Raw genomic sequence first — 14598 nt, 5'->3', positions numbered from 1 at the left:
GCTGTGTTCATCCAGCTCTACACCTTGTTGTGTATGATAAGCTATCCCTTTTTCTTTAGCTCTAACCTCTATCTTTTCTGACTCCATTACAACATGACATCAACACATTACCACTTCTTGATTGATATCACTTCACACAACTATTTTCCCATGTCTCTGTATAATGGACTTTGGCCGTTTACCTTGGTTTTTCAATTTAACAAAGCACTTGACAAAAACTATCATGGTCGCAAGTGAAACATAGACACATGGAGCATAACTAAATACAACCAGAAACTCCTATGAAATAGTGTGAATTCTTAGTTTCATTTCTTCATTTATTCCAGTTAATTGAGATATGACAACAGATGCTACAAATTAGCAATTTAAATGGATCAACCCCTATTAAAATGTCCAAACTTTATACTCTAAAATCTGAAAAAGATAAATTGAATTTATTATTACATCTTTAGGTCAAAACCTACACATTAGACTTAACTGCATGGTGGCTCAGTGGTTAGCACTGATGCTTCACAGCAACACGGGTTTGATTCCAGCCTTCGGTGACTATCTGTGTGGAGTTTGCATGTTCTCCCTATCTCTGCATGGGTTTCCTTTTGGTGCTCCAGTTTCCTCCCACAGACCAAAGATGTGCAAGTTAGGTGGATTGGCCGTGCAGAAGTTGTCCGCAGTGTTCAGGGATGTGCAGGTGAGGTGGATTAGCCATGGGAAATGTAGGGTTGCAGGATATGGTAGGGGTCTGGCTTTGGGTGGGATGTTCTTCGGAATGTTGGTGCAGACTTGATGGGCAAATGGCCTCCCTCCATACTGGAGGAGTTCTATGATTCTATGATAGATATAGTCATAGAGTCATACAGCATGGAAACAGTCTCTTTGGTCCAACTAGTCCATGCCAACCATAATTCCAAACTAAATTTAACTGTGTTTGGCCCATATCCTTCCAAACATTTCTTATTCATGTACTTATCTAAATGTCTTTTAAATGTTGTAACTGTATGCACATCCACCACTTCCTCTGGAATTTCAGTCCACACATGAACCACTCTCTGTGTAAAAAATATTGCCCCTTATGTGTTTCTAAATCTTTCTCCTCTCACCTTAAAATATGCTCCCATCTTGAAATCCCCCACTCTAGGGAAAAAACACCTGCCATTCACCTTATCTATACCCCTCATGATTTTATAAACCTCTAAATGGTTACCCCTCAACCTCCTGCACTCCAGTGAAAAATGTCCCAGCCTATCCAGCCTCTCCTTATAACTCAAACCTTCCATTCCTGGCAACATCTTGGTAATCTTTTCTGAACCCTGCCAACTTAATAGTATCCTTCTTACAACTGGGTGACCAGAACTGCACACAGTACTCCAGAAGAGGCGTCACCAATGTCCTGTACAACCTCAACATGACGTCCCAACTTGTATACTCGAAGGTCTGAGCAAAGGAGGCAAGTGTGTCAAATGCCTTCTTAACCACCCTGTCCAAATTTGATACAAAATTCAAAGAATTGTGTTACTGAATCCCTAGGTCTCCCTGTTCTACAACACTGCCCAGGGCCCTACTTTTAATTGGAGAAGGCCTGCCCATGTTTGTTTTACCAAAATGCGATATCTTGCATTTATTCAAATTAAACACCAACTGCCACTCTGCAATCTATTGACTCAATTGATCAAGATCTCTTTGTAATCTTAGATAACCTTCTTCACTGTCCACTATACCACCAATTTTGAAGTCATCTGCAAACTTACGAACCAGGCCCTCTATATTCTCATCTAAATCATTTATATAAATGACGAGCAGAAGTGAACCCAGAACCAATCCATGTGCAACAATGCTGGTCACAGGCCTCCAGTCCAAAAACAACCCTCCACCACCACTCTCTGCCTCCTGCCATTAAGCTAATTCTGTATCCAATTGGCAATCTCACCCTGAATCTCATGTGATCTAACTTTTAATGATATTGAAGTCAAACACTTGCGCTGTTTCTTACTGGGTGATTCATCCTCACAATGTTTCTGTGCCTAACTATTCTTACTCTTGTTACCAGAGGAGAAGACAAGTTGTGACATGGGTGTTTCCGAGCTGATCGTCTCAACAGCCGTTCAAGGAGTTATTTTCTGTCTAATCGGTGCTCAACCCTTACTTGTACTGGGATTCTCAGGTCCTCTCCTAGTGTTTGAAGAAGCTTTTTATCAAGTAAGTCTCGAGATTTCTTATCATTGTAAAGTTAAGACCAAATTTTAAAAAGCGTTGCAGCTATGTTGAACCACCACACCAGCTAATTGGAAAGCATGCAGGGCACAATCATGCACATTAACTACTTATAAACTGAATTAATTAGATAACATTCAGAAATGCTTTACTTGCTTAAAAGCATTAGAAATGTTAATGAACCAAATAAAAAAAATTTCTCTTTGGCCTGCGGACGTAATATCGTTATGCAAAAGTCCAATGTGTTGTATCTGGGCAAAGACTCCAGGAATATATATTTTAAAATTTCCAACTGTTGTCATTGAGCTTCAAGTCTTTTCTGAACCACACACTTGCACAATCATGGGTTTACACATTGGGGATGCCTGGAGGTTAAAGTGGAAACTGGCTATGTGCCATACAGTTGCTATGCCTTGTATGTAAATATGCATGTCAATTAAAGTAGGGAGGGGAGTGGGGCTCAGAGCTCGAACAATGATTTCTAAAAGCAGCTTTGGAGGACCTGGTTGGCCATTTGTGAAGCATGCAGACCTCGACGGTGAATTCTTGTTAACCTTACAGGGGCTGATTGATGTGGACCAGCCTCTCCAAACCAGTTCCAACCCACAAGCAAGCAGGACTGTAGGTCCTAGGGTGGTGAGGGTGGGCATTTAGAGGTGTGTGCATTAACCTGCATCTGTGCAGTAGAGCCTGGTCTCTGATCATCTTGATCATCCCTGTTTATGTGCTAAGACCTTGCTCCACCAGGACCGTGTAGTCATTGGTGTACAATGGCTACCCCATGTTAAAAGAACGCATGTAGATGCTTCTTCCAACCCCTCATTTATATCAAATTCCAGCTATGCAAAGAGATAACTAAAGTCTCAAACCTTCATCATGCAGATAAATATGAAGATGGTTCACAGCCAAATAATGAGCACAGTTGTACCTTAACTCTTAAGCTGAGCAAATGGTACTAATAGTTAAAATTCTTTGACAGTATGTGTTACATTGAATGATGCTTAATCACAAAGCTGCTGTGTTACAAATAGTTGTTATTTTGACAGAGAATGTTTTACACACAGATCGTCACTCTACATCCTTGTCTTCTAGTTTTCTGTGACCATGAAATTTAATTATCTGACTGGCCGAGTTTGGATTGGATTCTGGTTGATTCTCATCGTTTTCATTCTCGTTGCCTTTGAAGGCAGTTTCCTCGTACGATTCATCTCCCGATTCACACAGGAAATTTTCTCCATCTTAATTTCCCTCATTTTCATCTATGAAACATTCAACAAACTATTCAAGGTACGTATAAACTAATCAAACTATGAAAGAAGAAGGAGCTGAGTAAATGAGCCTGTACTCTCGTAAATGGTAATTTTAGAGGCAGAATGAGCATTTAATGATATGGGGTGATGATATCTAAACTCTGACACCTTCTCAGCTCCGTCAGAGTTCAGTTTGGGACTGGAAGGTCCATTGTCAACCTTCTTATCCTGCTGCCAAATGAGACCCTTTAATTCTCAATCAGGGTTCTTAACCGTTTGCTGATGGAATTAACATGGGACATGTGGAACTGTCACCATGTTGTGTGCCCAGCTGGCTAACCCATGCTAGCAGTTTATTAGCTGTAGGGGAGAGGGTTATCCATTTTACCACAGGCACCTTTTGCTGGATCGAGGGGCTGCAACCATCTAAACACTGTAACTACAAAAAGAGGACAAAGGATGGGCAGTCTGTGGTAAATAATTCACTTCCAAAATGTGATCCAAAAGGCACTAGCCAGGAAAGTGATGGAAAAATCTCCAGTTGACTGGGTAAGTGCACCTCCAATAATGCAGATAGCAATCTTATGAATGAATAAAATCAATTAAGGATAGTCTGACCAAATGAGAATGGAGGTATGATGAAGAATTTATCTTTGTTTTCGTTTTTAATAAGTTATACACATTGGTAGGAAGATAAAGGCATAGACTTATTTCTAAATGAGGATAGGTTTTGGAAGTCCAAAGCACAAAGAGACTTGGGAGTCCTAGTTCGGGATTCTCTTAAGGTTAATATGCAGATTCATTTGGCAATTAGGAAGGCAAATGCAATGTTAGCATTCATTTCAAGTGGGGTAGAATACATGACCAAAATTTATTGCTGAGGCAGTATAACATTCTGGTCAGAACACATTTGGAATATTGTGGGTAGTTTTGGGCCCCATATCTAAGGAAGAATGTGTTGTTGTTAGAGGGGATCCAGAGGAGGTTTATAGGAGAGCTCATCATATAATGAGCAGTTGAGCCCACTGGGTCAGCACTTGATGGAGTTTAGAAGGAAGAGGGGTATTTCATTGAAACTTACAGAATACTGTGAGGCCCGGACAAGGTGGATGTGGAGAAGATGTTTCCACTAGTAAAAAAGACTAGGACCCGAAGGCTCAGCCTCACAGTGAAAGGATAACCCTTTAGAACTGAGATAAGGAGGAATTTCTTCAGCCAGAGGGTGGTGAATCAGTGGAACTCAATGCTGCAGAAAGCTGCGGTGGCCAAGCAATCGAGTGTATTTAAGACAGAGATAGATATGTGAGTGGGTGGTAAGGGGATAAAAAGTTACAGAGAGAAGGCAGGAGAATGGGCTTGAGAAACATATCTGCCATGATTGAATGGTGGAGCAGAGTCAATGGGCTGAATTACATAATTTTGTTCCAATATCTTATCAGTAATCATAATGTTTCATAAAATATTTTGGGATGAAGTTAACCTTGTCTGTCTGGTAGTAGCTAGTCATTGTTAGAATTATCCATCGCAACTCACCTGAACATACCTTTACAAATCTCACAGGTTAGAATATGAACCTGTTCTTCTCAGTAGGTAAGAAAGATAACCCTGTGGGATCCTGTTTTAAATAAATGCACATTAGGCTTCAATGGTCTCAGTAAGGCCCTGCTGGTATTTGCCTTTCCTGCTGAGCCAACCTAGGGGGCAGAATAGCCAGGACACAAAGAGACCCTAAAACGTGTATAATGTGGCTTTATATTACTCTCATTTTAGCCGTGGCTATCTACCAATATTGAAAGATAAGGTTAAAATCTCTTGGAACTCATAATGCCAACGTCATGATGGTTAATTGCTCTCCTCTACCCTTATCTATCCAATTCCAGTCAAAATTGAGATTCAGTTCCTGATCATTGAAGATTGGTAAACCGAATCTGTACAGAAAGTTTTTCATTGTTAGATACGAATTGGCCACTGAAATGCTGGAGAAGTTTGATAGAACTACTTACTCGGGCCGTTTCACTTTAATGGATGTCCTCACAGAGTTGTTCTACACAGAATGTGATGGCATTGCTGTGTAGGCCACAAGAGGATTTTTTAAAAATTCAATTAATATTTGGTTTTGATTGTCTCTCTTGATGTCAGTATAGGCTCCCAATTTAAGGAATGAGATAGTAAGTTGCAATGTCATCACACTCTCTCTGCTGATTTACTCACACATTCTTTCTCCAAAGGTTGGCCAGAAAAGTTCCTGAAAAACATCATGTTTTCATTCATAAAGAAAAAACACACTTAATGGAAAGAAGTTTTCTTTACTCATTGCTGTGTTATTGTTAAACAGATTTTTAAGGCGCACCCCTTGCTTCCTTCTTACAATACGACTGCGAGTGATGGAAACACACAAAATGTAGAGATACCAAAGCCCAACACTGCTCTGCTCTCCCTTGTTCTCATGTTTGGAACCTTCTTCATAGCCATTTCCTTAAGAAAGTTGAAAACCAGTCAATATTTTCCAGGAACTGTAAGTAATGTTACTAAAATTTTAACTTTTCAATATTTGACCAGAATAGACATCTCTAAGGAAATGCTTGGTTAACTTTATTTATATAGTCAAGATCAGTCTGAATAATCAGATAAATTGGGCAGAATATGCTTTCAAAAATTAAATGTGTTAATGAATAGAAGTTATCTTTTTGACCGGATAAACTGATATTTTACGCATGTTAATATCTTTAGTACCTAACATGCAGCCCACCTCCTCCAGTTGTCTCTATATTTTATAAAACAGTGATTTAAGAAAGTGGATTGTTTTATCCAGTAAGTAACTGATCAGAGGGGGTATTTTTACTTTAATTCCTACTGATTGAAGCTGTATATAACATTAGTTAGGCCACAGCTGCAGTACTGTATGCAGTTCTGGTCACTATACTATGGGAAGTAATTGCACTGGAGAGAGTGCAGAGGAGATGCACCAGGATGTTCCTGGGCTAGAATGATTCGGCTGTGAAGAGAAATATGTTGTTTTCCTTAGAGCAGAGAAGGCTGAGGGAGGGAATCTGTTTGAGGTGTAGGGTAAATAGGGAAAAACATTTCCTCTGAATAGAGGGATCAATACCAGGAAACACAGTTTTAAGGTAAAGTGCAGAAGGTTTAGAGGGGATTTGAGCAAAAAATGTTTTCACCCAGAGGGTTGTGGGTATCTGGAACTTGCTGCATAAAGTGGTGTGAGAGGTGGAAATCCTCAAGACGCTTAATAACTATTTAGATGAACACTTGAAATGCTACAGTGTACAAGGCTATGGGCCAAGTATTGGTAAACGGGATTAAAATAGATGGATGTTTGATGACCAGTATGGACTTGATAGGCTGAAGGTCCTGGTTCCATGCTGTAAAAATTCTATGATCCTAACCTCTCTAGGCAATGCGACCTACATCAAATGATCAGGCCTCCATACAAACTCAATTCTTGAAACTTTGCTGAACCCAACTAATCCTTCAGGCCTTGCTGAGCCAATCTAATTCTCCAGATCAAACCAGAATCTCCAAATACTCTTAACCTAATCAACTTTTCAGGCTTCCCAAACTACCCCATACCAGCTGAAGTTACTATAAGGGATTCTACTTCTTAACGTATCCCCAATCCTGAGCTGTGGCGACCCTCAGGTTAAACCAACAGCAATCATCTCTCTCTGATGAGAAAGCAGCCCTAAGGTCTGGTAAGACTATGGTGACGTTAGCTTCTTATTGAATTAGACAATAGGCATTTCCTTAGTATCGCCATATGGTGTCTGTAATCTGTCATGAGTGCTTTGTACAACTCATTGTGAACAGAAAGAAAGAGAGACGGGGGGAAAGGAAAAGAGAAGGCTAATGAACTCCCATAAGCAGCAATGAGACAATGACTGGGTATTCTGTTTTTGTCATTTTAATCAATGGTCATCCAAATAACAACAAATCAAGCATTCCTTCACTATGGTACTTAGGGTCAACCTTGACTTTTAGGTTTAGATCCTGACATGGGACATAATCCTGAAACCACATGGTTCAGAGCAAGAGTGCAACTAACTAGGCTTTGCCTGACAGAGAAATTAGAAATCCTGTCCATGTCCTAGTGGTATTGTTACTGGGCTGTCAATCCAGAGACCCAGGTAATGTTGTGGGGACCTGGGTTCGAATCCCACATGGCAGATGGTGAAATTTGAATTCAATAAATATCTGGAATTAAGAGTCTAATAATGACCATGAATCCATTGCTGACTGTTGGAAAGCCCCATCTAGTTCACCAATGTCCTTTAGGGAAGGAAACTGTCATCCCTACCTGGTGAGGCCTACATCTGAATTCAAACCAACAGCAGCATGGTTGACTCACAGCTGCCTTCGGGGCAATAAATGCTGCCTAGCCAGTGATGCCCTCATGCTGTGTATGAATAAAGAAATGTGCACTATAACTTCAGCAAGGATTGGTAGTAATTGAATTTTGTGAATGCTTTGTTTGTATCTTCTTAGTCATATTTGACTCATTAGCTGACTATTGGATGAACTATCTGCTCCAGTAGCAGGGTTGTGAACTCTGTGATGTAGTGTTTCTACCTTGCAATGAATGAAGACCTATCTCATCTGAAACCGCCCCTAGCCTCACCTTCAAACGTATGAACTGTGCTATTCAGTAAGCGTCCCCGATAACAGAATAGTAAACATTCCCTGAGAAACCTCTCACTTGCACCTCAAAGCAATATTATTCCTCCATCCAGCTAATCTCATGGGCAATGGGCTTTTGGTCATTTATAATGAAGCTTATGGTGGATTTCCTCCTCTTTTTAGATCCGTCGTATTGTTGGTGACTTTGGTGTTCCCATTGCCATCTTTGTCATGGTGCTGGTGGATTTCTTTATTAAAGACACTTACACACAGGTCAGTATGATTAGTCATCAATATCTGGTCAATTATGACTTTTCTTTGGCTGGAAAGGTAAGCAAGATTTCCCTGGCATTGAGATGACATGTCTGGCAGCGAGAGATTGAAACTGAGTTTGCCTCTGTGGCAGACTGAAAATTCACTTCCAGGCAGCAGACTGGTCCGTGCTATTTTATGAAATTATTGCCCGAGTGTCCAAAAGCTTTTTGATAGGATTGTGATGGGTGGGTTTTCTACAGTTAGCTTGTGTTCATTTCACTTGACCCCCGATTCCTTTGAACATGAATGGTTCAAATATCGAACTATTCCAGTTGAACTAGCAGATGGAAGACTGGCGGCACTCTATTGTTACAACACAAACAGGAAGTCCTGGAAACTCTCCGCAGATCTAGCAGCATTTGTGAAGGGAGGAAAACAGAACTAATGTTTCAAATCATTGAACTTCTATCGGACCTGTCAAATTTTATATACATGACAAGCTTTAAGCAGTACTGAGGCAGTGAATGTAGAAGATGGACTGATTCTGAGATGGGGATGGCAAAAGAGTTTAAATGATGAAAAGTCTAATGATGAAGACCAAAAGAAGATAGATATGGAACAAATAAAGAAACAAGAATTGGGAATGGGGAAATTTGAATGAGCAACATGGAATCAGCCCCAACGTCTTCCACTCAAAATCAACCAAACACATAAAGAAGGTCAAAGGTATTGTCTGAAATAATTGAATTCAGTGTTGTACCTAAACAAAAAATGAGTTGCTGTTCAGTTTATCAAAGTATCACCTTTTAATTCTCTCATTGCTCCCACTTTAACCTGTCTGTCCCTGGTTCCCTGTAATGTTCGAGTGAAACTCAAGTAAACTCAAAAAGCAGCACCTAACCTTCCAAATAGTAAATTTATAGCCTTACAGTATTGATACTGAGATCAACGTTTGCAGGTCATAACCCTTGCCCTGCTTTTAATTTCTCATTATACAGCAGCCCTTGTTTGTGATTCTGCTTTGCCTGTTTAAATCTCCTTAAGATCCGTCTTCTGCTTCTTTACTTCTTTCATTACCACCACCTTTTGCCTTGCGCCATCATTCCTTTTGTCCTTTAATTGCAGGATTCCACCCTATTACCCACCTTGCCTTTTAAACTTTTGCCTTAGCCACTTCCTGCACTTCTGTGCTTAATCAAAATTTGTTACATCTCTAATTATTTTTAGTTCTGACAAAAGTTTATTGACTTGAAATGCTAACTCTGCACTGTCTCCACAGACACTGTTAGACCTGTTGTATATCTCCTGTGTTTCCTGTTGTTGTTGTATATTTCTACCTTTTATACCTGTGTTGCTATGTTATATGTTCCTGGTTAGTTACACTCCAGAGTTAAAACCTGCACATTTTGGAAATCCTAAACTTTGGTTAGAATCATAGAGGTCTACAGCATGGAAACAGGCCCTTCAGCCCAAGTTGCCCATGCCCGCCCATTTTTCACAATTAAATTAGTCCCATTTGCCTGCATTTGGTATGTATCCCTCCATACCTATCCCATCCATGTACCTGCCTAACTGTTTCTCAAATGACAAAATTGTACTCGCTGCGACCACTACTTCAGGCAACCCATTCCAGACACTCACCACCGTCTGTGTAAAAAAAATTGCCCCTCTGGACCCTTTTGTATCTCTTCCCTCTCACCTTAAACCCGTACCCTCTAGTTTTAGACTCTACCATGGGGAAAAGCTGTCGAATATCTACTTTATCTATGCCTCTTGTTATTTTATAGATCTTTATAAGGTCACCCCACAGTGTCCTGTGCTTCAGGGAAAATAGTCCCAGCCTATCTAACCTCTCCCAAAATTCAAAAATCTGATCAACATTTGATCAACATTTACTTCCATTCGGTAAATGTGGGAGGCTCTATAGAATGAGGGAATGAACACCAAATGATGTGAAAAATAGCTGCCTTTATGGGATTCATCATTAATTTGGTTCTCAGTAGTTAAACATGAGAATGGCTTGTGAACAGGTCTGATTTTGAGCTCACCAAAAATTAATCTCTCTCAATGGTGTTGATTACCATATGCATGATTGTTTATTTTACAAAGCTATTTACTCAATTTAATTCTTTTCATTGTAGAAACTCTTTGTTCCAGATGGTCTTCAGGTGACATGCCCGCACAAAAGAGGTTGGTTCATCAACCCGACTAAAAATTTTCCTTGGTGGATGATGATATGTGCAGCTCTTCCAGCCATGTTAGTTTTTATCCTTGTCTTCATGGAATCTCAAATCACAACGTAAGTGCCTTGAGGGCAGTTTCTATGTCCCGGAGTATTGATAAATGTATATTTATAGAGTCGTACAATCATACAGCACAGAAACAGACCTTTCAGTCAAACCAGTCTCTGGTGACCACATTCCCAAACTGAACTAGCTCCATCTACCTGCACTTGGCCTATATCCCTCCAAACAATTCTTATTCATGTACTTATCCAAATGTCTTTAAAACATTGTAACTGTACCTGTATCCATCACTTCCGCTAGAAGTTCATTCCACATACAAACCTCTCTCTCTGTAAAAAGTTGCCCCTCATACCTTTTTTATATCTTTCTCCCCTCATCTTAAAAATATGCCCCCAGTCCTCACCCACCCTAGAGAAATGGCACCTACCATTCACCTTATCTATACCGTCCATTACTAAATAAACCTCTATAAGGTCACCCCTCAACCTCCTACACTCCAGTGAAAGAAGTCTCAGCTTATCCAATCTCTCCAAATAACTCAAACCTTCCATTCCCGGCAACGTCGTGGTAAATCTTTTCTGAACCCTCTCCAGCTTAATAATATCCTTCCTATAACAGGGTGATCAGAACTCCACACAGTACGCCAGAGGCCTCACCAATCTCAACATTACATCCCAACTCCTGTACTCAAAGGTCTGAGCAATGAAGGCAAGCGTGCTAAATGCCTACTTAACTACCCTGTCCAAATGTAAACTTATGTAAACTTCAAAGAATTGTGTACCTGAACCCTTAAGTCTCTCTGTTCTACAACACTGCCCAGAGCCCTATTTGTAATTGTATCAGTCCTGCCCTTATTTGTTTTACCAAGATACAATACCTTGCATTCAACCAAATTAAACTCCATCTGCCACCCTTCAGCCCAATCTCCTAATTAATCAAGATCTCTATGTAATCTTAGATAACCTTCTTCACTGTCCACTGTACCACTAATTTTGGTGTCATCTGCAAACTTATTAAACATTCCTTCTATATTTTCATCTAAGTTATTTAAATAAGTGACAAACAAAAGTAAGTCCAGCACTGATCACTGCAGGTCACTGATCTCCAGTCCAAAAAACAACCCTCCACCATTACTCTTTGTCTCCTGCCATTAAGCCAATTGGCAAGCTTACCCTGAATCCCATTAGTCTGCCATGCAGAACCTTGTCGAAGGCTTTACTAAAGTCCAGGTAAGCAATGTCTACCACTCTATCCTCATCAATCTTCTTGGTTACTTCCTCAAAAACCTCAAACAAGTTTGTGAGACATGATTTCCCTCGCACAAAGCCATGCTGACTATCCCTAATCATTCTTTGCCTCTCCTAATGCATATAAATCCTGTCTTTCAGAATAACCTCCTACAGCTTACCCACTACCAATGTCTGACTCACAGGTCTACAGGTCCCAGACTTCTCCTTACATCCCTTCTTAAACAAAGACACAACATTAGCCACTCTCCAGTTATCCAGTACATCAACCACGTTTACAAATGATACAAATATTTCTGCAAGGAGCCCACAATTTCTTCTCTAAATTCTCACAACATCTTGGGATACACTAGATCAGGTCCCAGAGATTTATCAACCTTTAGATTTTCTAAGACCTCCACCACTTCCTCTTCTGTAATGTGAACTGTATTCAAAACAGCAATATTTATTTCCCTGAGTTCACTAGCCTCCATTTCTTTCTCCACAGTAAAAACTGAGTTCAAAAGCCAAATTCATGTTTAACTACTGAGAACCAAATTAATGATGAATTCACACAAGGGCAGCTTCTCTTTACATCATATGTTGTTTATTCCCTGCCTCATTCATGTTGAATGAGCCGTGACTGAAAATATAGCTGCAAAGTTATTTGAAGGACATCCTAGAGCAGAAAGTCAGGATGACAAATGGCATTATCCACTATCCATTATCGTTTTCTTTCAAATTCCTTTGCACTATAAAATGCAAAGATGTGCAAGTTAGATGGATTGGCCATGCTAGATTGTCGCGAGGTGTCCAGGGAAGTGCAGGTTAGGTGGATTAGGCATGGCAAATGGGGGTTACAGGGATAGGATGAGATGTTCATTTCAGGGTCAGTGCAAACTCAATCGATTGAATGGCCTCTTTCCACACTGTAGGGATTTTATGAATCTATGATTTTTAAAAGGGATATATCTTTGAATCTGGAATTATCACAGAAATAAACATGGAAAGTTAGAGTTACGATGGAATCATTAGTTTTAGTTATTGGTTATTTTAATAGTTGTTTGGAATAAAGGAAACCTTGACATATTTACCAATTCTTCCCTTTCTGTCACTCTTCTGGCTTATATTCTCTCATCATTGCATCTGCCACCTCCAGACTCAACCATTCCCATGTTCAGCAGGCCAGTCTCCCATAAATTTCAAAAAGCCCTTCTACTTGTATCCTGTTCCACACCAATTCAACATGTTTTCATTATTGATCTAGAATCCCTTCAAATTCAGTTTTAAAATGCTTATCCTTCTGTTAGAACCCTTTATATTCCTTATTCCTTTGTACATTTCTATCTCTTTAAGCCCCCACTGCGCTATAGCCATGTACCACGCAGATCTCCATTTGTTTCATTCTAATCTGTTATGTGTTTTGTTTCTCTTCATGCTGAATTTGGTGCCCATGACTTTCCCAACCATCCAGATTAATGCTCTGGAATTCAATCCCTTTCCATCATCCTCTCCTCTTCTTTATAAAACCTACTAATTTGTCTAAGATTGTTTACTAATGAGAGAACCATGGATGTTAAGGAAATAAGGGAAGCAAGTGGAGATGTTTTGGACTACATACGCATTGCCAGAGAGGAGGTGTTTGCAGCCTTAGATCACGTTAAGGTGGATAAATCCCCTAGGCCAGATCAAGTCCATCCTCAGATGTTATGGGATGCTAGGGAAGAAATTACAGAGGCCCTTGCAGAGATTTTTGCTTCATCTTTAGCCACGGATGAAGTTCCAGAAGACTGGAAGGTGGCTAATGTTATTCCAATGTTTAAGAAAGGTAGCAAAGACAAGCCAGGGAACTACAGGCCAGTGAGCCTGACATCAGTGGTAGGAAAGTTATTGGAGAGGATACTGAGGGACAGGATCAACCAACATTTCGATAGTCAAGGTCTGATTAGGGATAGTCAGCATAGATTTGTGTGCAGAAAGTCAAGTTTGACAACTCTTTTAGAGTATTTCAAAGAGGTAACCAAGAGGATAGATGAGGGTAGGGCATTGAATGTTGTCTGTATGAACTTCAGTGAGGCCTCTGACAAGGTCCCACACAGCAGGCTAGTCATGAAGGTTAGGTCGCATGGGATCCAGGGAAAGCTAGCTAGTTGGATTCAAAACTAGCTCAATGGTAGAAGGCAGAAGGTGATGGTTGAAGGTTGTTTCTCAGACTGGAGTCCTAGGACGAGTGGTGTGCCAGAGGGGTCGGTGCTGGGACCTTTGTTATTTGTTATTTACATAAATGATCTGGATGTGAACGTACAAGGCATGATTAGTAAGTTTGTGAATGATACAAAATTAGGAGGTATTGTTGATAGCAAAGAAGGTTGTCAAAAAATTACAGAGGGACCTTGATCAGATGGGGAAAATGGGCTGACAATTGCCAAAGGTAATTCAATACAAATAAGTGTGAAGTGTTGCACTTTGGAAGGTCAAACCAAGGTAGAATTTATACAGTAAATGGTAAGGTCCTGACGAGTGTTGTGGAGCAGAGGGACCTAGGATTCTGAGTACATAGTTCATTGAAAGTGGTGTCACAGGTGGACAGGGTGGTGAGAAAGGCATTTAGCATGCTGGCAATCATTGGTCGAGGCATTGAATATAAGAGTTGAGATTTTATGTTACAGTTATATAAGTCATTGGTGAGGCTGCACTTGGAGGATTGTGTACAGTTTTGGTCACCCTGTTATAGGAAAGACAAAATTAAACTGGAAAGTGTGCAAAGAAGATTTACGAGGA

The 14598-nt window shown here is 40.2% G+C and overlaps 1 protein-coding gene across 1 annotated transcript in view; it reads left to right on the top strand.

The window, feature by feature from the left end:
* LOC109936238 (anion exchange protein 2-like) overlaps positions 1 to 14598 on the top strand; it is a 79874-nt gene that overhangs the window by 54481 nt on the left and 10795 nt on the right. Inside the window, exons 6-10 of the mRNA XM_048614625.1 lie at positions 2045 to 2193; positions 3301 to 3495; positions 5794 to 5973; positions 8274 to 8363; positions 10487 to 10644. Of these exons, the coding sequence (XP_048470582.1) occupies positions 2045 to 2193; positions 3301 to 3495; positions 5794 to 5973; positions 8274 to 8363; positions 10487 to 10644 (772 nt within the window). The remainder of the gene's footprint in view (positions 1 to 2044; positions 2194 to 3300; positions 3496 to 5793; positions 5974 to 8273; positions 8364 to 10486; positions 10645 to 14598) is intronic.

The sequence above is a fragment of the Rhincodon typus genome, chromosome 30 (genome assembly GCF_021869965.1).
Source record: "Rhincodon typus isolate 14 chromosome 30, sRhiTyp1.1, whole genome shotgun sequence".
Lineage (NCBI taxonomy): Eukaryota > Metazoa > Chordata > Chondrichthyes > Orectolobiformes > Rhincodontidae > Rhincodon > Rhincodon typus.
The sequence above is the reverse complement of the archived record's forward strand: the minus strand, read 5'-3'. Positions and strand labels throughout refer to the sequence as shown.